The sequence below is a fragment of the Taudactylus pleione genome, unplaced genomic scaffold, assembly GCF_031769625.1.
Source record: "Taudactylus pleione unplaced genomic scaffold, aTauple2 ptg000442l, whole genome shotgun sequence".
NCBI classification, from domain to species: Eukaryota; Metazoa; Chordata; class Amphibia; order Anura; family Myobatrachidae; genus Taudactylus; species Taudactylus pleione.
The window spans coordinates 5,523,557-5,550,004 of NW_028284844.1; the positions used below are offsets into that span (position 1 = coordinate 5,523,557).

Here is a 26,448-nt window from a genome sequence, read left to right on the forward strand (position 1 = left end):
TCAGCCATTATCACGTTATTCCAGTCCAGAGTCAAGTTCCAAGTTCTTCAGTTCAATCCACGTTATTCCAGTCCAGAGTCAAGTTCCAAGTTCTTCAGTTCAATCCACGTTATTCCAGTCCAGAGTCAAGTTCCAAGTTCTTCAGTTCAATCCACGTTATTCCAGTCGAAAGTCAAGTTCCAAGTTCACCAGTTCAACTCAACAAGTCTTCCTGCCGGTCCCAGTTCGGTTCCTCCAAGTTCCTGTCATTCATCATCAAAGGCAGTTCTCACTGCTACATAAATCTTGCAATAGAGCTATCAACGTCATCTGTGGTTCCAGTCATGCCGCTCTCCATTGAATCCCACTCATCACCTGAGACAGGTAACTCACAGACACCCTTCGTGACAGACGCTGGACACTGGCTGATGATGTCAGAGTCCTCTCCGTGAAGGGGATTTAGACATTACCCTACTCCAATTCTGGCCACAGAAAAGGTAGGTGGCGAACACAGCTGGGACTGGGAAAGGCTGCCACCTGTAATCCAGAGGGGTTTACTTGTTTGGCCAATCTCAGTATTTGTACTCCAGGCAACAGACGGGACACACCAAAGAGTAACAGTACCCCCCCTTGAGGAGGGTTTAAAGAACCCCTAGATCCTGGTTTATTACAAAATTCCTTGAAGAAGGCCTTCTTAAGATTACCTGCATGCAAATGTCTTCCGGGAACCCACATCCTTTCTTCGGGCCTATAACCTTCCCAATGAAACAAGAAATGTAGTTGACCTTGGACATATTTGGAGTTCAGAATCTTCTCTACAACATACTCCTGTACTCCTGGTGGCCTTAAATAAAAAATGGAGATGTTTTTTTATGGTGCACAGGCTTTAATTATTTGGAAGTGATCACAGGCTTAAATGGGGAGGATGGTATGGGAAATCCTCAAAGATTTTGGTCGATCTAAGGCGAAAAGCAACAGAATTCACCAGCTTGATAATCTGAAATGGTCACCAGACGATTTTATGTTGCCCCCTCGTTCTGATGCCCCTGCCGGCAGCAGATTCCCATTGGTCACATTGCCAGCAGACGGTATTGTGACCGCCGGGATATCGTACCCAACCCTTGCTATCACTGAATGCTATGTTAATAGTCTTTTTTTTTTTTCATCTGAGATTGCATTGACTGTTATTGCTGCAACAAACCCTTGTATGCCCACATTAATTCGATATAGTGGGGCTGATTCTGCGTCTTTTGCCACAGTCCCGTCTGCTTCTTATACCGCTTGGTGCATCTTTTAATAGAAGATCGGTCGTAGCATTGAAATTTGAACCAGCTCTATAGCTGATGTCGTTTTCCCATCCGAGTATGTACTGCGACTCTGTATGTACAAAATCGGGATACATGTGCACTGCATACTAAAACATTGCTCCACTGCGTCCTTCTGAGTCAGAATCAGACCCTGGAGCTCATTCAGACCCGCTCGCAAGTTGCGGTCGCTATCTGGCAAAAAGGGACCGGATATTTAACTGAAGTGCTCGCATTGCGTCGCGTACGGACGCCCACTATGTTTTAGCAAGCAACGGCAAAGTGCGCTCACAAGTGTATATAGACGCCCCCTTGCCACTCGCAACACACGTCATCTCTGGGAACTGTAGGATTAATCGGGACCATCGAGAGCCATCGGAGCTGCTCGCAGCCCTTGAGGTTGCCTTAACCCGCCGCAAGCGCAGCGATCAGTGCGGGCTGAAATACATGCAGGTGACGTGTACAATGACGCTACTTTGCTAATTATGCACGCCCTTTAAACGGCGTTTTGGCAGCCTGACACGCCTGCGTCCGCAACACCACTCCCCCGTTAACAAGCACCTTTCCCAGTTACCACCCACAAACGGCGCTATCTGTCACTCAAAGTAGCGACCTGATAGTGGTTTACGAGTAACCAAAAACAGATCGCAAAGACTGGCTTGCGCACCGCGAATTATACGCATGCGCAGACGGGCGAAAATCGCTCAGAGCGAGCGAGCGCAACTTAGCGACCGGGTCTGAATCAGGTCTCCAGTGTGTAGAATAGCACTGATGTACTAACATGTCCATAATTACAGGTTATAGGGTTTATATAACGTACATGCATCTGAATAATTTCATGTGCAGGGAAACAGTGAAGTTGTAAAGCTTATCGGTTCCATGGTAGTAATTGAAGTAGTTCACTATTTGCATTTACCAGAAATATTTGCTAACTTGCAAACCTACATTGTACTATACCAACCTGCCGCTGCCTGGCCATGAGAGAGCTTCTCAGATGTCATGTGACCACAATACTTGTGACATGAACATGATCTAGTTAATGATTGATGGGCTTCAGTTTAATAATATTGCTAAAGACTGGGCTTTTTATCTTTTTTTCCCCCAAAATAATACCTCCCAAGCTTTCGCGAAGCCTGGTACGTAGCTCGTTCTCTTACAATCATTCCCTTAACCCATTTTGTGTGGGTTTTGTTTTATTATGAAAACCTTGACACCTGATTAATATTTAACAGCCCGCCTTGTATGTCTGTGTGCCCTGACACCGACTTACAGCAGAGCGCTGCCTTCACCGACGCTGACAACATGCTCCGCCACACGTTCTGCAGTGCTGTGCAATCCAGGTAGGAAAACATCCGAGAACTTTGAAGATAGCTAATTCTAGTGACATACAGTACTGTAGTCAAATTCTGTAACCAGCAGCGTAATGACTGTAATGAAATGCTCTTTAACAGAACTATTTTTTCCCCAAACCTTTTAATTATAGGTTTCCATCTATGGGTATACATGCTTACCATATTTATATCATAACCCTAAAGGAATGTAACCAAATTTAAATATGTTAGATACAATTTTCTTTGTGTAATACAAAATGCCTTCTAACCAATCAGGGAACTATGAATGTCAAAAAAAACAAAAACACTGCTGCTCAAAAAAAAAAAAAATTTCAAAAATTATCTGTTACTTATGGTAAGGTAAATTTCTCTAAATATGAATTCCATTATTTTTTTTTTTAGACAATCCTTATAAGGAATATATCGCTACCATACATATAGATTTCGTTCAATAAAGCTGTTAAGAGAGTTCTACCAGCCAATACTTTAAGAGTAGCAATCGGGAATATTTGAGTATGAATGTTCTGCTTTTTTGTACTGTAAAGGCAAATGTAAAGCACTTTGAGTCCTTTAGGAGAAAAGCGCTATATAAATAAAATTATTATTTTATTATTATTATTATTATTATTATTATTATTAAAGTAAATAAAAGATATAAATCATTCTACAAGGAAGTCAATGCTAATACAGGGCCTGATTCAGACCTGCTCGCGAACGCACAGCACTCGCAAGCGGGTCGATTGTCCTCCACTGCGCATGCGCATGCCGCAGCCGGCTCCGGCGTGCGCCTGCTCGAGACCCGGCCAGCGACGGGCACTCTGTCGCTACGGGTCTCGTACCAAAGCGGGGCAGCTGTCGATGGTGATTGACAGCTTGCCCCGTTTTGGAGGCGAGCAGGGGGGGTGGCTGGGCAAACGGAGGCTTTCCTGCAGGAACACCTGCCGTTTGTGGGCGGCCCTACTGACATCATGAGTGATGTCAGTAGGTGGACTTCCTGCTCTATTAGAGCTGGAAGCTACCTGGGGCTTGTGGCCACGAAACCCTACCACAAGGGTCTTGTCGCAAGCACGATGGTCGCGATGGTCAAGACCATCACGACCATCACCTGGCCGCTCGCATAAGCTGTGGGTGGTTACCCACAGCTATGCGAGCGGCGAGGAGGTCATCTTTACAAAAAAAAAGAGACGCCCTGATTCAGAGCGAGCGCTCTCAAAGAGCGTCCGGCTCTGAATCTATTGTCTTTTTTTAAAAGCTGCTGCCTAATCCATAGCGATGTAACTGAGAGTGGGTAATTATTACGCTGAGCTCTATTTCTGCAAATTTGACGATTCGTGTATTCGCAGAAGACCTGTAAGAATATGACATGTATTGAGCAAAATGTTGGTTTATATTCCTATTATAAAAATTTTCACCATTGCGTGGTATATAATGGTCCTTGCAAACTTTTGCTATGGGGCCTTCAAATAACCTAGTTACGCCCCTGGTTCCTGTTATCATAACACAGAGGTTGCTCAGTGGTCCAGCTGTTAATGTAATTAGTATGTAATTACCGGTCATGTGTTAGACCATAAATGGAATCCTCCCCCCTGCACGTTTCTCTTTTCTCTTGTATACAAAGTGCAAACGTAGACTTGTCAATATTTGAAAGTCATTTTCAGGGACTCTGCTGATAGACAGGTGATTATCAGAATGTTACGTGCGGTAATATCTCAGCAATCTAATGCTACACCACAACCATCAAACATGACTTGTCCTTAAAATATGTTTGTGCTGGGTTTTGTTTCTTCTTTTTGTTATTTTTTTATTTATTATAAAGCCTCATCGGTAGTAAATATTTGCAAAGCCCAGAGTATAACAACAGAAGGTGAGGAAGAAACATCTGACATATTAGGGGTGATCCAATTCTCATTGAGGGCCTCAAGTTGCCAATGTTCAGACCGTCTCCCTGGCAACTAGTAGCCACCGACATGGCATGTCTTCCTTTGCCGACTGTAGAAGTGTGATGTGACTGTGCTGTAATTTTTTAGATGCGACCACTTGTGCACGTTGACAAGAATTGAATTCCCCCCCCCCCCCCTCATAGAATAAAAGAATGGTTGCATTGTACAGTTTAGACTGTTTTCAAAATAGAAACATTTCCAGGGAAAACAATGCGAGTGCGCTACATGTGTTTTGTCCTGGTAATCCTTTTGTTTGTTGTACGGTTTACTTGGGATTGTATAAATTATTCTAATGCACCCGGTAGAATTAGGCAATGACACTTTTTGGAAATTGACTTAAAGTTTAGGAAACTTAATTTTGTTGGTTTATTGATTTTTTTTATTTTTTTTTATTGCCCACACAATAAAGATATTTCATCTATTTTGCTACCAAGCAAAACATAATTGAATATTTATTTTGTTAGCTTTAGTTGTTCAGAGTGGAGACAATGAACACAAATAATTAAAACGTTGTATTGGTCATTTCTACCTGCAGTCAGGAACGGGTTACAGAAAATAAAAAATAAAAACTGCAATGACCAGCAAAATGGATGGAGGGCCTGATTCAGAGCCGCTCGTAAGCGGCCGCTCGTTGGTTCCGAGCGATGTTTCCCCATCTGTGCATGCGTACGGATCGTAATACGCATACGCGAACCAGTCATTGCGGCCGAAAATCGTTTGTTCGCTAAATAGCGAATGCCTGCTATTTTGAGTGACAGGAGGAGGCGTATGTGGGTGGTAACAGGGGAAGGTGCTTGAAAACGGGGAGTGGAGATCCGAACGCAGGCGTGCTTAAAGGTCAAAACGGGCGTTTTATGGGTGTGCATAATTAATACAGCAGCGTCATTGACCACGTCACTGGGTTATTTTATAGTCAGAACTGCTCGCAAGATTGTGGTAGGAAAAACCAACCACAAAAATAGCGAGCAGTTCATACGCTGGTCGATGTACTCGATTAATCTAATAAATAGCGGACATAACGTAGGATGCGAGTGGCCAGGGGGCGGAGTTTTCAAAAAAACGACCGCATGTTTGGTTCGCTCGTTCAGACCTAGAGGCGTGAACAGACCGCAAAGAGCGAACGGTTCATTTGAATAGCCACCCCTTTTTCTGAATGAGCGAGTGCAAATAGCGTCCGGCTCTGAATCAGGCCCGGAGTGTAGACCATTCTTGCCGACTTTTTGGCTGCCCCCCCCAGCGGTGTCGGCACAACAGGGGGTGAGGCAGCGACATAGGTAGGTGGGGGAGCGTGGTTTTATGATTGCATCATCGTGGTCCCCCCTCTCCAGCTGTAATGCCGAGATCACAGGCATTGCGCGGATTGCACCATCGCCTTCCCCAGACTGCCCACTTGTGCTCTGTAAGTGTGTGTGTGTGGGGGGGGGGACAAAGTGCGGACGGGTGCTAGCCAGCTCCATGAGACTTGCCCACTCTTCCTGGCGGCCGGGAACACCACCTGATTTTTGGAAGCCACCCCACCCTTCCAGGAGTATAGGCATGTATGGTGTGTCATGTAAACATAGCCAGACACAAGACTCTCCCCAGCAGCCCACACATATTTACATACAGTATGCCACATTATTGAATTGTGCATACAAACAGCACAACTATATAAAGGGCAAATGCACAGGAGAGTAATCTGATTTATAGGAATGCTTCTGCGTCATAGCCTACAAACATTGCGTTTCACTATACATGATGGAGAAGGAATAGCTCAGCTATTAAGAACAGTTATCATATAATAGTAACACTATAGTAATACTAGTAACACTGAGAAACCCGATGAAGACCCCTGGCTCACATCCTACTGTCGGCTCTCTCTAGCCGAGGGCTGAGCTTCCATGTATCCCAGCCTACAAAGACTAGATTGTAACTTGGCAGGAAAACCGTGCCTCCCTCAATTCTGTGTACATCGTGTTTGCCGTATAAGATTATAGTAAATAAACAAACAGTTGTAATGGATTTCTCTACACCTGCTGGTCATATATGGCACTGCACATCTATTTCTTTATTATTTTCATTTTCTAGTATAGCTCCAAGTAATTTATTTTTGCACCATCCCATCTCCTCCGAACAGCAGCCAAAGTCTAAACTTAAAGAGCCTGGTGCTGTGCTGGTGGGAAATCGTGTACGAGAAGAAAATGTCTTTGTTCGCCCGTATGAATATTTGTACGCATATTGCGGCGAGCCCTCCCCGATTGCGTAAGCTTGGTTTGCTACTTATCATCAGTGCACACTTCCAGTCACCTATACTTTGGTGCAAAAGATATGTCTGAAATACAGGTGTGCTTTATTTGCGTTTGCATCCAGTTCTGCGCAGCCACCAGTTGCATTAATACCGCCGCACTGAAAATTACCTACGTGAGAAGACTCCATTACAGCTCAATTACACCCCCTCATCCAAAGTGGAGATGTGACTGAAATGCGGATGACTTTGCATCACCTGTACTTGTGAACGCCGTGTTCCGAAAAATGCGCAATGCGAAAACACACACGATAACCTCCGCAAATGGACATTCAGGGCCTGATTCAGAGCCTGTCGCTATTTGCGCTCGCTCGTTCAGAAAAAGGGGCCGGCTATTTAAATTGAGCGCTTGCTCTTTGCGGTCTGTTGATGCCTCTATGTCTGAGCGAGCGAACGAAACATGCGCTTGCTATTTTGTAAAGACGCCCCCTGGCCGCTCGCATCCTACGTCATCTCCGCTATTTATTTGATTAATCGAGTACATCGAAAGGCGTCTGAACTGCTCGCAGTGCTTGTGGTTGGATTTTCCTACCGCGAACAGTTCAGGCTAAGAAACAACCAAGTGACGTCGCCGATGACGCTGCTGCACACCCTTAAAACACCCGTTTTGACCGTTTGGCACGCCTGCGTTCGGATCTCCACTCCCCGTTTTCAAGCACCTTCCCCTGTTACCACCCACAAACGCCTCATCCTGTCACTCAAATTAGCAGGCACTCGCTATTTTGCGAGCGCTCGATTTCCGACCACAATGACTGGTTGGCGCATGCGCATTACGACCCATACGTATGCGCAGATGTGCGAACATCGCTCGGAGCGAACGAGCAGCCGCTTATGAGCGGCTCTGAATCAGGCCCTCAGTCAGCTCTGCATCAGCCCCAAAGAGCCTGTGTTGCTGTGTCTCACTGCGCTTTTCTTTGCCCTTCCTCATCTTATTCAGCAATCGGAGAAAAAGCTTAGGAGTACTGGAGCAGTTCCGGCTACATACAGAGACCCCCGTTTGTTTCCCAGTGTCATGGAAACCTCAAAGTTCCTCTCTATGGGGGGGAAGGGGACATCATTTAAAAATAATTTTTAGTCTGAGGTATTCATAGAGATCATTTGGAGACTATGTCAGGGCTTTGGGGCTATTCCAGGTATTGGTAATTCCCCTATAAAATGACAAATATTAAAATATTACAAACCTAAGCATCATCGACGTAACTCCTCCATCAGGTGAAAAATAATTTGTTCTGTTTAGATTACAACTTCCCTCCTTTCACATCTGTAATATTCAGTGTACATACAGCACCAGCTCATGCTGCCATGCCGTACAGTATGGGAACTGTAATACAGTAAGTCTTCTCCGTATTTTGGGTACAGTATCCTGGCGGTCAAAATACCAACAGTTAGAATCCCGACCTAACTAGGTAAGTGTTCTAACCCTCCTCCGCCCCGCAGCCTAACCCTCCCCCTGCAGCCCAACCCTCTCCCTAGGATGCCGGCGTTAAGGATTCCGACTGCTGTTGGGATTCCAGCACCGATATTTTTGAGCGCTGGATTCGTAAATACATCCCTTCCCCTACCAGACCTAAAGAACGAGTTGCAGGGAGCCTCTCAATATAGTTTTGCTATTCTCACATTTGCAGACTGACATTAGTTATTTTTGCAACTCGTTAAACAACTTTACGTTTTCTGACAATGGATATCGGATGTGGCTAGCGCTACATTACCATGAAGATGACAGATATCTTTTGTAGCAAATAATACAGTCCCCTCAACTAGCATACATGAGTTTATGTTGGGTGATACATAAACCTTTACTTGCTGTGAATATGAGGGGTAAATAATGACAAGTACAGCTACTGTTCATATAGGCTGAAGTTGAACGAAGGCAACATTGTTTGTAAACTGTTCTGTGGGCTGGTCTTATCTACAGCTAGGTCAGTGGGTTTTTTGGCTTTATCTTAATTTCTCTACTACCTATGTACTGTATACACAGACCTTTGTACTGCTCCAACACACCTTCTCCCATACCACAGATATGTCTTGGACTAAGGAACAGTGTCGCATAGCGTAGGCCAAAGAGGACTCTGTGACGCGGGCTCTGATGCACATATGGGGCTGGAGTCATTGTGTAGGAATTTTACAGCACAGTGATAATTACTCAGACTAGAGTATGTGGGAAGCACGATTACTTGCATTCCACCTGTATGTATGCAAAGCAGCACTGCAGACATACATACACAACACGCACAGATCCAAACTGCCATTTGTTTCCCTTTTGTGATGTCATGTTTAGTGGCGGATCCAGAGGTGGGGCTGCAGTGTGGTACAAAATTCAATTAGGGGAGTCACACCAACTGCCACCCCAAATGCTGCCAAACAGCACTGGCAGTTGGTGTGGCTCCCATATTTGAATTTTGGACCGCCCTGAAGCCCCACCTCTGGATCCACCACTGGTCATGTGCCTTTTTTTCTGCATATTGCGCTGGTTTGTACGAGTAAACACATTGATTAATGTGCCAGGACCTTTTGCTGCTTCTAAGGGAAGGAAGATTGCAGATTGGTGGGTTCCATGCTGAATATGGTATTGTTGCGATAACGCTGTCGGGTGACGCTACTTGATTTTGTTGCCCAATATTCTTACAGTATATGGAATGCCATTGGCAGATTTTATATGAAAGAGTCCATGTATATTTATATCATACCTATCGACTTGCAGATTTCTAGGAGTCCTCTTGGACGCATGGGAATCTCTGCAACTTTCCCTGCAGGCAGAAGTGGGCGGAGATAAGGACTTGATGATGCAACTCATGTTATCAGAGCCCTCCCACTGCTGCAAAATGCATTGTCTGCCAGAGAGACGCGTTTCGTGTCATCATGCTTACCCACCAATCGATGACTGGGCATGATGCAATGGGATGTCAATGATAAGGAAACCACATTACCTTAGCCCGCCCACCGTGACCTTTTGGATTTCTTTCCTGGATCTTTCAGAGCACAGGTGTACAAAGGGCCTGATTCAGAGCCGGACGCTCTTTCAGAGCCCTCGCTCTGAATCAGGGCCCTCCTTCTCTTTCTTAGAGTGGCCTCCTGGCCGCTCGCATAGCTGTGGGTGACCACCCACAGCTATAGCGAGCGGCCAAAAAGATGGTCGCGATGGTCAAGACCATCGCGACCATCGGGCTTGCAACGAGACCCTTGTGGTAAGGTCTCGTCTGCCGCAAGCCCTGGAGTGCTTTTGGCTCTATCAGAGCTGAGAGCACTCCCACTGACATCATTTGTGATATCAGTGGGGCCGGCCCCAGACTGTAGGCATTCCCATGGGAACGCCTCCATCTGGCCAGCCACGCCCACGGCACGCCAATCAAAGGGGGCGTGCTGTCACTCAACATCGACAGCACGCCCCCTTTGTAGCGAGACCCATAGCAATGGCTTGCCCGTCGCTATGTGGGTCTCGTGCATGCGCACGACGGAGCCGGCTCCCTCGTGCACATGCGCACTTGGCCAACATCGACCCGCTTGTGAGCGCTCAGCGCTCACGAGCGGGTCTGAATCAGGCCCAAAGTTAGCAAGTATGATTCCTATGAAACTGCAGGAAGCTGAATGGAGTATTTTTTATTTATATTACTGTATATTTTCCCATAAATCCCTCTTATGGACAAAATTCCTCCTGACAATTGGCCCTGTGTTAGTCTCATACACAAAGCTTCATTATTGAACTTCTCCTCTGGCTCCCAAATCTGTCTGACATCAAAATGAGGCGGCATTCATCCTGTGTATTATATTGGTCATGTATGTTATGTCTATGTATGTACAGTATCATGACACAGTATCTCATTGTGGGACTGATGCAGTGTTGAACCTATGCCTGTTTGCGGAGCGTGTCTAGAGTGCTTTCACACTTTACATGCCCTGGAACAGAGACCCCTACGCGTTTCACTCACATTTTCCCTTGTGACTGTACGTTCTCATGCACTCAACGTTCAGAGAGGGGTGAGGCCAGAAAATGGGGGGCTACACAGAGATGGCCGGAAGCTTTAATACGCATATTTTCACACGTATCTTTTGCACCTAGCATAGGACTGATAATGGTGAAGGGTGTCAGCCCAAGCATGCACATAGGGACGGCCCACTCCCAAAGATGCACACAACTCTGCATGCGGTCCAGTATACACATAAATATCCATTTGTGCAAAGCTGGAGCATCTGCACCTGGCTCTATGTGCCCATACATCGCTGAGCCGCTTGCTCTCATGGAAGAACTACATCTTTATATAACAGTGCTTAATGGCTATTTAAAATGCATTAGAATGGTGTTGTAGATGAAGACATTGAAATACAGAAGACTAAGGGCCTGATTCAGAGCCGGTGGTAAGCGGCCGCTCGTTCGCTCCGAGTGATGTTTGCCCAACTGCGCATGCGTACGGATCGTTATACGCATGCGCGAACCAGTCAGTGCGGTCAAAATTCATGTGCTCGCAAAATAGCGAATGCCTGATAATTTGAGTGACAGGAGGAGGCGTATGTGGGTGGTTGATGGGCAAAGGTGCTTGAAAACGGGGAGTGGAGATCCGAACGCAAGCGTGCTTAAAGGTCAAAACGGGCATTTTAAGGGTGTGCATAATTAAAACAGCAGCGTCATTGACCACGTCACTGGGTTATTTTATAGCCAGAACTGCTCGCAAAATTGTGGTAGCAAAAACCAGCCACAAGAATAGCGAGCAGTTCATACCCTGGTCGATGTACTCGATTAATCTAATAAATAGCGGACATGACGTAGGATGTGAGCGGCCAGGGGTCGTATTTTTTCAAAAAACGACCGCAAGTTTTGTTAGCTCGTTCAGACCTAGAGACGTAAACAGACTGCAAAGAGCGAACGGTTCATTTGAATAGCCACCCCTATTTTCTGGACGAGCGAGCGCTAATTGCGTCCGGCTCTGAATCAGGCCCTTATTCCCACAGCAACACATCAGACATTTGCATTCGTTCATCTGGCACAAAAAACAACAACAACAAAATACAGCAGTGTTGAATTATTTTATTTTTGCCATTCATATAACTATGTCCCTGTATCTGGTCACTCTCTAGTCCTTCTGTCCTTGTAAGGGAATATGGTACAAAGTGCTGGATGTGCCCATTGCTAATCACTTTATTATATTCTCAGGTGTGGTGCTGTGAATAAGCGGGACACAAATCCCCAAGGAAAGGACAAGGAGTTATTTCCCCCGACCCACCACAAAGTGAGTGTAAGGTTCTATTACTTGCCGTCATTCAGTATTTTCTGTCCCACGTATGCAAACGGGCATATATAGGTAACCATGATTCAGCGCAGTGCCAGAGAATGCTATCATGGCAAATGAGTTCCGGACTATAGATAGACTGTAAAAAGGTCGACAATGTCTAGACAGACACCAGATGTCAGACAGTCAATAGGTCGACTGGGACAAAAGATCGACAAGGACAAAGGGTCGACACACTAAAGGTCGACATGTAAGAAGGTCGACGGGTTCAAATGGTCGACATGGACAAAATGTCGACTCACTAAAGGTCAACTTGTAATAATGTCGACAGTTACAAATAGTCGACAGGGTCAAATGGTTGACAGAAATAATGTCAACAAAAAATGGTTGACACATGATATATATATTTTTTTTTACAGTTAGGCGCTTACCGGAGGGTTAGGGTTAGGCACCAGGAGGGAGGGTCAGGTGCTTACCAGAGGGTTAGAACTAGGCACTAGAAGGGACAGTTAGGGTTAGGCACCAGGAGGTAAGGTTAGGATTAGGCACCAATGGGAGTGTTAGGGTGAAGATTATTGCTAAAAAACTAAAAAAAATCATGTCAACCATTTTCTGTGAACCTTTTGATCCTGTTGACCATTTGTACATGTCGACCTTCTTACATGTCGACCTTTAGTTTGTAGACCTTTTGTCCCATTCTACCTACTGGCTGTCTAACATCTGGTGTCTATCTAGACACTGTCAACCTTTTTACTGTCTATCTGTTAATCCACACCCATGGCAAATAGCCCAGTATAGAGGACGCTAGAGGGCGTATTTACTAAAGTGAGAGTTTTTAGAAGTGGAGATGTTGCCCATATCAAGCAATCAGATTCTACTTAACATTTAACTAGCACCTTCCAGAAGATAATAGCCAGAATCTGATTGGTTGCTTTGGGCAACATCTCCTCTTCTAAATACTCTCACTTTAGTAAATATAGCCCTAGGTGTGTTTGTGGGGGGCAGAGGCTGATTGCGCTAAGAGGGGAGGAACACCGGCGTCTTCATTACTGGGTCGCTTGCCTTCGCATGCCCACCCCTTCGAGCGGGAGTACAAGTGAGACTGGCGATGAGTCATTTTGGGGGTGGTGGGGGATGGGGTAGGCAGAATTGGATGATTTTGGCGCTGAAGCCGAGCATCAGCTACTGGCACAACCAGCCCGTTTCCTGGAGCGTTATTCTACAGGAAAAGTCATTGTCCTTCATTTAAAATGATGAAATGTAATAGATGTCTAAAGTAGAGATGTGCGGGTTCGATTTTACTCAGATCTTTTCGCCACATTAGCGCAAGTTCAGATTTATTATTGGCTATTTGGCTGTCACGTGTTTTGGATGGCCAATAAGATAAATCCGAACTAATCCGAACTTGCACTAATGTGGCGAAAAGATCAGAGTACAACCGAACCCGCACATCTCTAGTCTAAAGCTACAAATTGTCCAATAATTAAGTTCTCCCTTCAATTTTTTTTCAGAAGTCATATAAGAGCCACCACCCTCACTTCCACAGTGACTTATCCTGCCCAGTCTGTCTGCAGACTGCCACCTCCCCGGTTGAGACAAACTGCGGCCATTTGTTCTGCGGTGAGTAACAATAGCACCATCATCAAGTCTATATAAGTATGGTTATTGGTTTGCTTTGTCGCTTGTTGTTAAACTGAGTTACAAGATGCACAGAATTGTTTTTATAGGCTGAGTTCAGATTGGCATTTAAATCTTGCAGTAAAAATCAGCTGTCTGAAGTCTGCTGGGATAAGGGATATATACGTTCCCCTGGTGACAATAACAAACATGTTACTCATAGAGCCCTGAGCCACTTGTATTGTTGGTAGTGTTCTAGACTTGCCGGCATTCAGCTGCCGGCTGGTTCCATCATCCTAGCACCGACTCCAGAATAAGATCAACAGACTTTTCCAGAAACATTTTCTCCAGAGCATCTCCACGCTAGGGATGGGTATCGTTCCCCGATATTTCCAAAAGATCGATGTTCATCTCCCAATACATCATGATTTTGGATCTATTCTCAAGACACCATGTATTGATAGAATCGATCCAAAAATCACAATGCTGCAGCGATAAATTTACCTGTTCCACAGCGTCCCCCGCTCCACTGCGCAAGTTTAACACAAAAATAATACAGAACGTGAGAGAGATCAGTATTATTTTCACAGTTATTTTCTGTATTAAATACAACAATGGCGATACTGCATTGATCCAAAAGATCTCCACACTGCTGCTCCAGACAGAGCTATAGCTAGTTGTTTTAGCGCCCTGGGCATGAGAGAGACTCCATCTGTATGTGAGCTCGGAATTGGAGAAAACTTTAAAATACTCAAAAGTACTACTCCAGGTCTCAGCCATCCTTACAGCACTGTTACATAACAAGTGCAATCGTGGCAGTAGAATATATATATATCTAATCTATAAAGTAATATCGGGCATGGCACTGAGTCCCGGACTTCATAAAAAACGGAATATCCCGGAAAACATGACCATGTAAAACTGTGAAATACTCACTGACACTCTGACCTTCTGTATCATGTGAATGGATAGGCTGCATTGTCAGTGATGTCACTGGTTTACTAATGAATGGATAGGCTGCATTGTCAGTGATGTCACTGGTTCCTAGTGACTGGATAGGCTGCATTCTCAGGGATGTCACTTGTTCCTAGTGAATTGATAGGTTGCATCCTCTGTGATCACACTGGTTTCTAATGACTGGATAGGCTGTGATGTCACTGGTTCCTAGTGAACTGGATAGGCTGCATTCTCAGTAATGTCACTGGTTCCTAGTGAATGGATAGGCTGCATTCTCAGTGATGTCACTGGTTCCTAGTGAATGGATAGACTGCACTCTCAGTGATCTCACTGGTTTCTAATGACTGGATAGGCTGTGATGTCACTGGTTCCTAATGAATGGATAGGCTGCATTCTCAGTGATGTCACTGGTTTCTCGTGACTTGATAGGCTGCATTCTCAGTGATGTCACTGGTTCCTAGTGAATGGATAGGCTGCACTCTCAGTGATCTCACTGGTTTCTAATGACTGGATAGGCTGTGATGTCACTGGTTCCTAGTGACTGGATAGGCTGCACTCTCAGTGATGTCACTGGTTCCTAGCGACTGGATAGGCTGCACTCTCCACTGTGTTGGTGACAGGTACACTTATGTCACAGCAGTCAAGGCAGATGCTGTAAAGTGAATACATTTGATGTAAGCATTGGCCAGGAACTAGTTTATGTAATGACATTATTCCCCTGATGTACACGCTCCGCCTTCATGATACTTCCAGCTGGCAGAAAGAGGTGAGAACTCTGTAACGGCCAAGCAGTCAGAGTAAATGCAATACTCCAGTATAACGATGACTAAAGGGGGATTCCGTTAAGTCTGCAGTTTATGCATTTCCTCCTATTTAAAAGAGGTAAATAGAATTATTGGCAACATCAAAGAAACCTTTTCTATGGCTATTGCAGTGCAAGATTAAAAAAACCCCATAAACTGTTGACCACGAGTAAATATTCCAATAAAACACTTTTCAGTTCTCACTGCCCCTTGTCAGAGTGTGACTAGTCGCTGACCGGTCTCTCAGTCACAAAGCAAATTAAATTATATAGATCTCATTCTCAGCTCCTCATCCTTCTCCCTATACGGCATGGCCTAATCTAGGAGCATCTGATGCTGGAGAGGTTACCAGGCCAATCAGAGCAAGGGCAACTACAACTCACAGCATGCTCAGTCCGGCTAGGCGTTGTAGCCCCTCATCAGGGAGCCGCAGATCGCATAGGCCAGATTTATTATCTGTGCTTGTAATTGCTCCACAGGTAAACATGGCACGCTGCGTGCCCTTGAAAAGTGGATTTAGAGACATTGATTTATTACAACACAGCAGAGGTACTAAAGTTTAAACAAATCTGAGCAGGTTCTGTTGAAACTAAAATTATCATTAAAAAAAAAGTTTTTTGTTTTTTTAACAAGCTGCGTTTCGCTGTCCAATAACTCTGTGATTACCAATGAGTTTAGCCACTGTGCCAAGTGTTTAATGTCTATTAAGCAACACAGTATTTCCCAGCCTTTTAAGTCATCGATTCGCATTTTTATTCCTTATAACACTGTGATAAAGACGGTTATTGAATAGAATCGTGAAAACATGTGAAAGCCAAATGCAAATCTATGCTAATTATTTCAAGTTAAACTATAATTTACATAACATGGAGTAATTAGCATCCTTACCATGTAGCACAGGAGCAATGGTTCAATTCGGACCGGTGTGACAACTGTGGAGTTTGTATGTTCTCACCACGTTCGTGTGGAAACACATATAGATACATTGATAGGCTGCAGAATGAATTGGCCCTAATAAGTGTACATCTGTGTGTTTACAGTAAAGTATTAGACTAATGGGCCCCATATATCAACAATTTAATTGCGCAATTCTCTAAACCCCAGACACCGGGAATCGGGGCTTTGGTGAAATCCAACATGTTGGATTTCCCTGATTTGCCAATCCTGACCAAAATATGATTGGGATCGCCAAATCAGGGAATTTTAACATGAAGACTTTCCCAGACGGATTGGCGATCATTGATGGCCGCCTGATGTATGAGGCCCCTAAGAGCTTCACTGAGACAGGGACTGATGTGAATGAATAAGCATGCTCTGATTACAAAGTGCTGCGTAATATTTTCTTTTTTAAACCTTTCACCAATCAGACCTAGGGGTATATTTGCTACTGTAGTGATAGCTGGGCAGAATGAAGTATTGTCTGTATAAAATTAGCACCCAGAGAATTTCCACACTTTCTTTTCGTCAGCCATCATATTAAATAGTTATGAATGGCCAAGTACTCTCTGTAAAGCGCTGCGGAATATGTGTGCGCTATATAAATAACTGGTAATAAAAATATGCGCACTCTTTAGTCCATATGTTGTCTGCTCTGGATCGCCACCTGGTGGTCATTTGTTTGTTTTCAACAAGAATTCTGGACATCAATTATTATTATTATTATTATTATTATTATTATTATTATTATTATTATTATCCTTTATTTATATGGCGCCACAAGTGTTCCGCAGCGCCTTACAAAGTACAGAAACAAATAATTTGACAAGTGACTTACAGTCATACATGCCTACCCTCCCAGTTTTCGCGGGATTTTTCGGGTAACCCCCCGCACCCCCGGAAGGGTAGGCATTTCTCCCGCATTCTGCCCACTTCCTAGTGAAGTGGGCAGAATGAGGAGAATTCTGGCGGCGATCGCGGGTCTCCGTGTAGGGGGCGGGGCTTAAGACGTGATTCTACATGAATCACGTTGTTTGGCCCCGTCCCCTATGCAAATTTTAACCAATCGCGGCAATTTTACCACGAGGGGGCGGGGCTTAATGACGCGATTTGTCAGGCCCCGCCCCCATCACCCCCCCTGCTGCTTCTCTTACCCGGGCTTCTCCCGGGAAGAGCAACTGAAAGGTAGGCAACTATGCTTACAGTACAGTATAGGACAAGGACATGGATAATATACATTGCTACATTATTGACCATAACACCCAGATAAGCAACAGAGCATAAGCAGCCAAGTGTTAGGTGCCCTGGTGAGGGGGTAAGAAGTAGATGAAAGTAAAGGAAGGAGAAGCACAAGAGGGTAGAGGGCCCTGCTCATAAGAGCTTACATTCTAAAGGGGAGGGGCAGACAGACAGGGGCATACATGCCTACCCTCCCGGTTTTCGCGGGAGGCTCCCGATTTTTCGGGTAACCCCCCGCACCCCCGGAAGGGTAGGCATTTCTCCCGCATTCTGCCCACTTCCTAGTGAAGTGGGCAGAATTAGGAGAATACCCGCGGCAATCGCGGGTCTCCGTGAAGGGGGCGGGGGCTTAAGCTGTGATTCTGCATGAATCAAAGCATTTGGCCCCGCCCCCTATGTAAATTGTGCCCAATCGCAGCAATTTTACCGCGAGGGGGCGGGGCTTAATGACGCGATTCGTCAAGCCCCGCCACCGTCAGATGGGGTAGACAGGGAGGAAGAAGCATGTTGCAGCAAGTTAAGATGAGAGCTGGAAGGCTTGGATGAAGTAGTGGGTCTTGAGAGCCCGTTTGAAGGATTGCAAAGAGGTGGAGAGTCTGATAGGGAGAGGGAGAGAGTTCCAGAGGTCTGGAGCAGTGCGAGCAAAATCTTAGGGCGGGAGTGGGAGGAAGGGGGCATTTATGAAGCACAAATGCTTTGGCTCTCTCTCGGGGGCCCTTCACTCTCTCCCTATATGCCACTGTGACCTATGTTAGACATTTATTTAGGGCCCGATTAACTACCGATCGCAACTGCAATTACGCACGCAATCAGCCGATTGTTGCATTCTGCGCATACGTATGCACTGCAGTGCGTGTGTGCGAACCGTCCACTGCGATCGAGACTGCGATCGCAGTGACTACGCAGAGTGATTGACAGGAAGTGCCGTTTGTGGGAGGTGACGGGGGGGGAGGTCAGTGAAACGCTGGTGTGCCAGCGCATTTGAACACCGTTGCATGGGCGTACATAAATTAGCCACTGCGATACCGTATGCAGCTTGAGTACACATAGCGTGCGGTGAGGTTAGCAATTCCAATTCAAGAGTAAGGTCAGACCTTGTGCAAGTGTGCGTGAGGCTGCGATGGTACTCCATGTTACCGATGGTTTCGCAGTCTTGCTAAGGATTACGGATATGTGTAAGGTAAAGTGGGCGTCCTTATGTTGTGCTGCGACGGCATAGCGATCACAATGGATTAGCATGCTATCGCAGTGAGACTGCGTGCGTAATCGCTATTGCAATCGCAGTTGCGATCCGTAGTGAATCAGGCCCTTAGTTCGACGAGTGTAAATAAAACATTATCGCAGCTGCAGTGTACTAGGACTCCATGTCTCTTCCCGGCAGTAAATGTCACACACTTCCTTCTTTGCCGGTATTCCCTGCGATCATTCACTGGTAACATGACAAGGTCATTGTGTCCTGTACCAAGAACTTAGAACTGTAACCCTATCACTTGCCGTGCAAACAATGATTTTGCCGTATAATGATGAGCTTGCTCTCTGTTGCACCATCCTTTAACTATTGTGACCCCTGTGGAAACTGGTGCGCTGCCATACCAGCAGAGTAAGAGTTAAAGCTTCTCTTTAATTTTGGTTGGCATTGCATCACCTGTAAGCCTTGGTTCCGTGGCGCTGCGCCCAGCCTTGGCCCTTGGTTCCGTGGCACTGCGCCCAGCCTTGGTTCCGTGGCACTGCGCCCGGCAGTGCCTGACCTACTAAAACTGTCCAAGATGAGATTGTGACTTCAAAAGTTCCACCCCGATTCGTTGGCTATTTTTAAACCCTCCGCTCGGTGTTGGCAGAAGAGCTACAAATCATGCGTGCTGGATGACGAGTCGCTATCTGCGCTGCACTTCGCCACCTGCTGCCTGACAGACTACCACATTGCTGTATACTACATAACGGCAAGTCTGTGCCTACAGTATATAGCAGCAGCCACTGCAGAGGGTGTGTGCAGAAAATGGGTGACATATGGCAACGTGTTCACAGATATTTTTTTTACTGATTGCATTTAATACGTGTACACAGGGAGAATACTTGACAGGCATAAGAACTGTATGAAGATAGAAGTCCAGCGTCAGGAATATCAATGTATTGTTGTAGAAAGAAGTTCAGGGTGCAAATAAACCATAGAAAAGAATTCTGGGTAATTCCATTTACACAACGGCTCTTTGAATCCATGTTTTGCTTTGTGGGTTATTAAAGCATTAGACGGTCTTACGGTGACACAGGATAACTGCCTGTTTCGCTCCTGTTTTTCTGGTCTGTGGAGAGAAGCTTGGAATCTTTGAAGTTAGTCAATACATGTATTATTTTTATTCCTGTTGGGCCATATTATATCACCTCCTGCACATCAAAGCAAGATACTGGAGGCAGTTTGTGGATGTCCATAATCTACGCGGCCTAGGGGTGGGCAGTAAGCGGCCGCCTTGGGGGCATTTTGTGAGCTGAGCCTATTTTAGAGATGCGTCTTATTCTTAATGTGTCTAATTAAATATATCAAAATGGCACAAAACGTTTTTCATCTGATAACCTTGCATAGTGTTCAGCATAGTAATTATTTTATTCTGAGGTCTCATATAATATAATCAGCATCTATAAAGAGATTTTAACGTGGAGGACAATCTGTAGGATACATCGATAGCCATTTGTGCCACCGAGTATAGCTAAATGAATGAGGGTACTCCCAGTTTCCTGCTTCCTTGCTTCATTCACTTATCATAACTGTCTAGTGAGGAATGGTATCCTACCACTGTCCATGCTATTTGTGGCCAAATGGCCCATATGTTAGAAGATTAAAATATGAAGATATATAAGGTTAAAGGTAATAAATTGTGACTCTTTAAGGGCTGTAAATCATAGCGCCACCAAAACGTAATCTGTGAGGCTCAGGAAAGAAGAAAATCTGACGTACCCCATGGTAGAGTTCTTTTAAATATGTTCATTATTTTTGCAACAGCGCCTACACAGATTTACTATAGACGGAGGTCATTCGTTATATTAATGAGAGGAAGAAGCGTTCTCAAGTAATGCAATCTCCACGTACTGTAGTTAAAGAATTGATTGTGAGACCTTAAAGCCAAGCCTACATCGTGACTGCCCTGTACAGATTGGCACAGGCTGGACAGCTCAGGAAACAGCGACTGAGAGTCTTCAGAAAATGGGGTTGTTTTATTTCCCTGCAGTACGAGAGAGCCAGCTGGGCATCTCTCCTCAGGAAGCGCCCGCCTCATTACAACAAACAATGGCAGGGGCGGGCGCCCGGCCAAGTGAATAAGTCATTGTATACCTTGAAAACTGTCACAAATTGCGGGCAGGAAATGGCTGAACCAATTTATTCTCATTCCTGTTCAGCTGCCCTATCGTTCTCTCATTGATCCCGAGACATATGTCCAGGAAACCGGCAGGAAGCTCGGGCTGCAAATATGTATTCATGTGCTTGGCTTAATTATCAGTAGCCCTCTTTACCAGAACCATGGTTAGGAATAAATGCAGGCACCTGCGCCTCTCCCAGCCCAGTGCAGGGCCGCGCGCTCCTTAACCCTTACTGCTCCTGATCCTGAAATATCCATAGAATGTTCTAAGTGACTCCTAACAATTTGGAATATCCTCTGAAAGGAAATGAAGCATCAATGTCTCATGCAAGGAATAAAACCTCTCTGTATAACAATAAGGACACATTTAGGATTAGATGGGGGACACACACAGTACAGAGCCTACAGCAGGGCACAGGGCCGGACTGGCCATCGGGAATATGCCAGAAGGGCCGATGGCCTAAGGACACATTGTCATGCTGCAAGACAAACATTTAGTATTAGATGGGGACACACAGTACAATGGGGGTCATTCAGACCCGTTCGCGAGCAAAGGACACTCGCAAACGGGTCGATGTTGCCCCACTGTGCATGCGCACGACGGAGGGAGCTCCGTCGTGCGCATGCACGAGACCCGGATAGCGACGGGCTCTCCGTCGCTCCAGGTCTCGCACCAAAACGGGTGTGCTGTCGATGTTGATTGACAGCACGCCCCCTTTGGTGGGCGTGACTGCCAGATGGAGGCGTTCCCATGGGAACGCCTACCGTCTGAGTCCGGCCCCACTGACATCAGTAATGATGTCAGTGGCAGTGATTTTGGCTCTGATAGAGCCAAAATCACTCCTGGGCTTGTGGAAGCGAGACCCTACCGCAGGGTCTCGTCGCAAGCCCGATGGTCGCGATGGTCTTGACCATCGCGACCATCTTTTTGGCCGCTCGCATAAGCTGTGGGTGGTCAACCACAGCTATGCGAGCGGCCAGGAGGCCGCTCCAAATTTAGCTGGGACGGCCCTGATTCAGAGCGAGCGCTCTGGTCAGAGCGTTCAGCTCTGAATCAGGCCCAGAGCCTACAGCAGGGCACAGGGCCGGACTGGCCATCGGGCACTTCTGGTGTATGCCAGAAGGGCCGATGGCCTAAGGACTGGCTCGAGGAGGGGTGAAGCAAAAGACCCCCGCCCTCCACCCAACGGCTCCGAAATAATTAGGATTTCACAGAGATCCTCCAACGTGACCTGTTCCACCAGGTACAAAATGCTCTGCTCCTGGGACTTCCCACCTAATTTATGATTGCAGACACCTGTGTTGACTTGAAACACCTGACTCATCAATTAACTAGTTCACACAGGTGGCTGCAATCATAAATGTAAGTGGGTAGTCCAGAAGCAGCCCGTTGTGTACCTGGTGGAAGGGGACATGTTGGGGGGATAGGTGTCACCCCCCCGAAGTATATCACTGCTTCTTTAAGAGCAGTGAATCTTTTCATTACTACTTTCGGAGCAGTGACGCTAGTGTACATGCGTGACCTACAGGTGTATGTGCGGGCTAGGGTGCAGGGAGTCGGGACTGGCAGTGGATCCCAGCAATACCCAGGCGATGAGCCAGTCCGACTCGGTTGGCCACCATGATGCTTTGCCACCTTTAATTAGAGAGGCCCAAAGTGGCCCTTTGGGAATCTCATTGGGTCTAGAAAAACTTTAAAAAAAAAGTTTGAGCCCTTTAAATGAAATGTGGTAAAACGCTCGCTTGTGACACTGGGCCTGATTCAGACCTGGGTCGATGGTCCCCCACTGCGCATGTGCACGCCGGAGCCGGCTGCGGCGTGCGCATGCGCAAGACCCGGCCAGCGACAGGCACTCCATTGCTACGGGTCTCGCACCAAAACGGGGCAGCTGTCAATGGTGATTGACAGCTTGCCCCGTTTTGGAGGTGGGCAGGGGGGGGGTGGCTGGGCAAACGGAGGCGTTCCTGCAGGAACGCCGGCCGTTTGTGGGCGGCTCTACTGACATCACTCATGATGTCAGTAGGTGGACTTCCTGCTCTATTAGAGCAGGAAGTCCACTGGGGCTTGCGGTAAACGAGACCCTACCACAAGGGTCTCGTCGCAAGCCTGATGGTCGCGATGGTCTTGACCATCATGACCATCACCTGGCCGCTCACCCACAGCTATGCGAGCGGCCAGGAGGCCATCTTTAAAAAAAGGGACGCCCTGATTCAGAGCGAGCGCTCTCATGATCTTTATATTGCTAATAGTATAACATTGTTGACTGAGTGTGTATTTGCATAAAGCAGATACTGTAATATCATCTTTTTTCTGTGTTTCCATTAGGTTCCTGTCTCATTGAGTACTGGAAGCACGACCCCTGGTTGGGAGCCATTAGCTGTCCCTTATGCAGACAAAAGGTACCTAAAGACTCCTACATCTAGTCTTGCTTTGATACAGCTCAGTAAGTTATCAACGAGTTTTACCATATGCAGCGTGTTTTAAATCTTTTTACATAAGATAATAGTGCTCCAGCCAATCAGCTCCTAACTGTCATTTTTCCCATCTGTAGTCACTGTTATTAGGCCCTCATTCAGAGCCGTTCGCTATTTGCGGTCGTTCGTTTAAAAACAAGGGGTGGCTATTCAAATGATCCGTACGCACATTGCAGTCTGTTCACACCTCTAAGCCTGAACGAACGAGCAAAACATACGCTCGTTTATTTGTTAAAAACGCCCCCTGGCCGCTCGCACCATACGTCATGTCCGCTATTTATTAGATTAATCGAGTACATCGACCAGCGTATGAACTGCTCGCTATTCTTGTGGTTGGTGTTTGCTACCACAAATTTGCGAGCAGTTCTGGCTATAAAATAACCCAGTGACGTGGTCATTGATGCTGCTGTTTTAAATATACACACCCATAAAACGCCCGTTTTGACCTTTAAGCACGCCTGCGTTCGGATCTCCACTCCCCATTTTCAAGCACCTTCCCCTGTTACCACCCACATACGCCTCATTCTGTCACTCAAAATAGCAGGCACTCGCTATATAGCGTACAAACGATTTTCGGCCGCACTGACTGGTTCGCGCATGCATACTAAAAAGCGTACGCATGCGCAGATGTGCAAACATCGCTCGGAACGAGCGTACTGCCGCTAACGAGCGGCTCTGAATGAGGGCCTTAGTTCTCGCATTTGGCGCTGAGAAGGAATCTAACAACATGTCGCCATTTTCCTATCATAGGTTCATATCCTCTACAATGATTTTTGTGAAATCCAGCAAGATAAAATAAGCCGAGCGATTATGCAGGACATCAGACGTTATAATAATCGCTTCTCAGGGAAACGGAGACCTGTAAGTATATTATATACATCACCGGGGGAGGGGGGTGGTTAGTAGATACTGTTTATAGATGATGACTAATTTAACCCTTTAAGCCACCAGCGGTCTAGTTTACACCTCTAGTCGTCGGGACACAAAAACTTATTATAGGCTCTGAAATGAGTAGAGATCTCTCCCCTCAAAAAAAAAAATTAAAATGAAAATAATTATTCCAAATGTAGGCATCCTATGAAAATCAAGTATAGTAACTGTACTTCTATATACAGGTCTCTGCATCTGCAATGTTTGCTGAATAATATCTTTAAAAAAAAAAAAATTTTCCAGCAAATAAAATTGCACACACAAAGGGCATGATCTGGAGTTGCATACATGTCTGTTGGTGTGACCTAAACACGCATATAATTTATCACACTGCACGTGTGTGCCTGTGTTTTGAGCTTAGTACCTGATTCAGAGCCGCTCGTAAGCGGCCGCTCATTCGCTCTGAGCGATGTTCGCACAATTGCGCATGCGTATGGGTCGTAATGCGCATGCGCAAACCAGTCTTTGCAGTCGGAAATCATACGCTCGCAAAACAGCGAGGGGCTGCTAATGTGATTGACAGAATGTACCGTTTGTGGGTGGTAACGGGAAGGTGCTTGAAAACGGGAGTGGAGATCCGAACGCAGGCGTGCCAAACGGTAAAAAGGGCGTATAATGGGAGTGCATAATTAGTAAAGGAGCGTCATCGACCACGTAACTTGGTTGTCTTTTAGCCTGAACTGCTCGCAGTGATTGCGGTAAGAAAAACTTACCACAACCACTGCGAGCAGTTCAGATGCCTTTCGATGTTCCCGATTAATCTAATAAATAACGGAGATGACGTGTGATGCGAACGGCAAAGGGGCGTCTTTACAAAATAGCGAGCGCATTTTTCGTTCTCTCGCTCAGACATAGAGGCGTCAACAAACCGCAAAGAGCAAGCGCTCAATTTAAATAGTCGGCCCCTTTTTTGGAACGACCGTCCGCAAATAGCGTCCGGTTCTGAATCAGGCCCTTAGTGTCTTCTTTGTTTGTGCTTGGGAAGGTGAACTCCGTTGCATTCACATTACCTCTCACCACTCTGTGATATGTCATATCTTTATTAACACGTATCTTTAGACCCGTCATTTATGAGGCGTATCTATATCTAATCTATAAGCCGGGTCCAAGTTATTGATGATATGTTATGATACGTGTAGATAACATACGTGTAATCACAGTGCAGCCTTGGAAACGTGCACCAACCATTTGTTTATGTGTTTAGCTATCTGTGGTTATTTTATTTCATCATTGTTTTCTCTCTCCCCCCCCCATCAGCTGACCGACTACCTGTACGACCTGCCATCACTTCTCCATCTTGCCCTGAGAAGGATCTTCACTATGGGTGGACTTGTGTGGATCTTCTGTCTCCGAATAGTTGTGTGCTCATTTGGGGCCATCAGGTCTTTGTCTCCACCGTTCGATGTCATCACAGACCCCATGTGCAGAGTCCTCAGCACCATCGATGACCTAGTTGTAGTCACCCTGCTCTTGATCTGCACGATAAACATTTGTCAACAATTCCGATCAGAAGGGATAACCGTGGCTCAGGCGACCGCGCAGAGCATCTTGTCCGAGTCTTGACCAGACATGTCTTCAGCCTCGCTATGACTTTCCAGGACCGGTGTGTTGTGGTCTCCCATCTGGTGAATGTATGGTGGGAGGCGTTGAGATGGACTCTAAGCAGATCTTTGTTACAGACTTTTTTTTATTTTAGTGACCTATTTTTATTAGGTTTGTGAGTATATAGCTGCTCTGGGCACACGATACACCAGGGCTGTAACTAGGACTGCGCGCAGGGCCAGGGGGGTGGGCGTTACTGTTGCTGCCTCTGTGGCATCAGTATTTGACTAGCGGGGTGCCTGGATCAGCACTATGCAGCCTGGAGAACCTCCCGGGCATCCTGGTCCGGGCTCCCACTTCATGGCGTTACAGCATCACATGTACATGGGGCACCGGGGACCAGCTCGTGGCTCATTAGTGATCTGCTACCCCAGCCATTTCACTGTCCAGCCTTCCAATCTCATACATAGCACTCAGCATAGTAATATATGCTATATCCATGTTTCTTGGTGTCCCAGCACCCAGAATAAACCTTCACA

General features: G+C 46.0%; 1 protein-coding gene across 1 annotated transcript; it reads left to right on the plus strand.

Annotated features, from left to right (window-relative positions):
• The first annotated feature begins 2,585 nt into the window (after positions 1 to 2,585).
• Positions 2,586 to 25,930, plus strand: LOC148505709 (E3 ubiquitin-protein ligase RNF170-like). Its single transcript, XM_088447827.1, has 6 exons — positions 2,586 to 2,623; positions 11,985 to 12,060; positions 13,572 to 13,680; positions 23,289 to 23,362; positions 24,188 to 24,298; positions 25,625 to 25,930. Exons 1-6 carry the CDS (start codon positions 2,586 to 2,588, stop codon positions 25,928 to 25,930), a joined length of 714 nt encoding a protein of 237 aa, XP_088303953.1.
• The last annotated feature ends 518 nt before the right edge of the window (positions 25,931 to 26,448 follow it).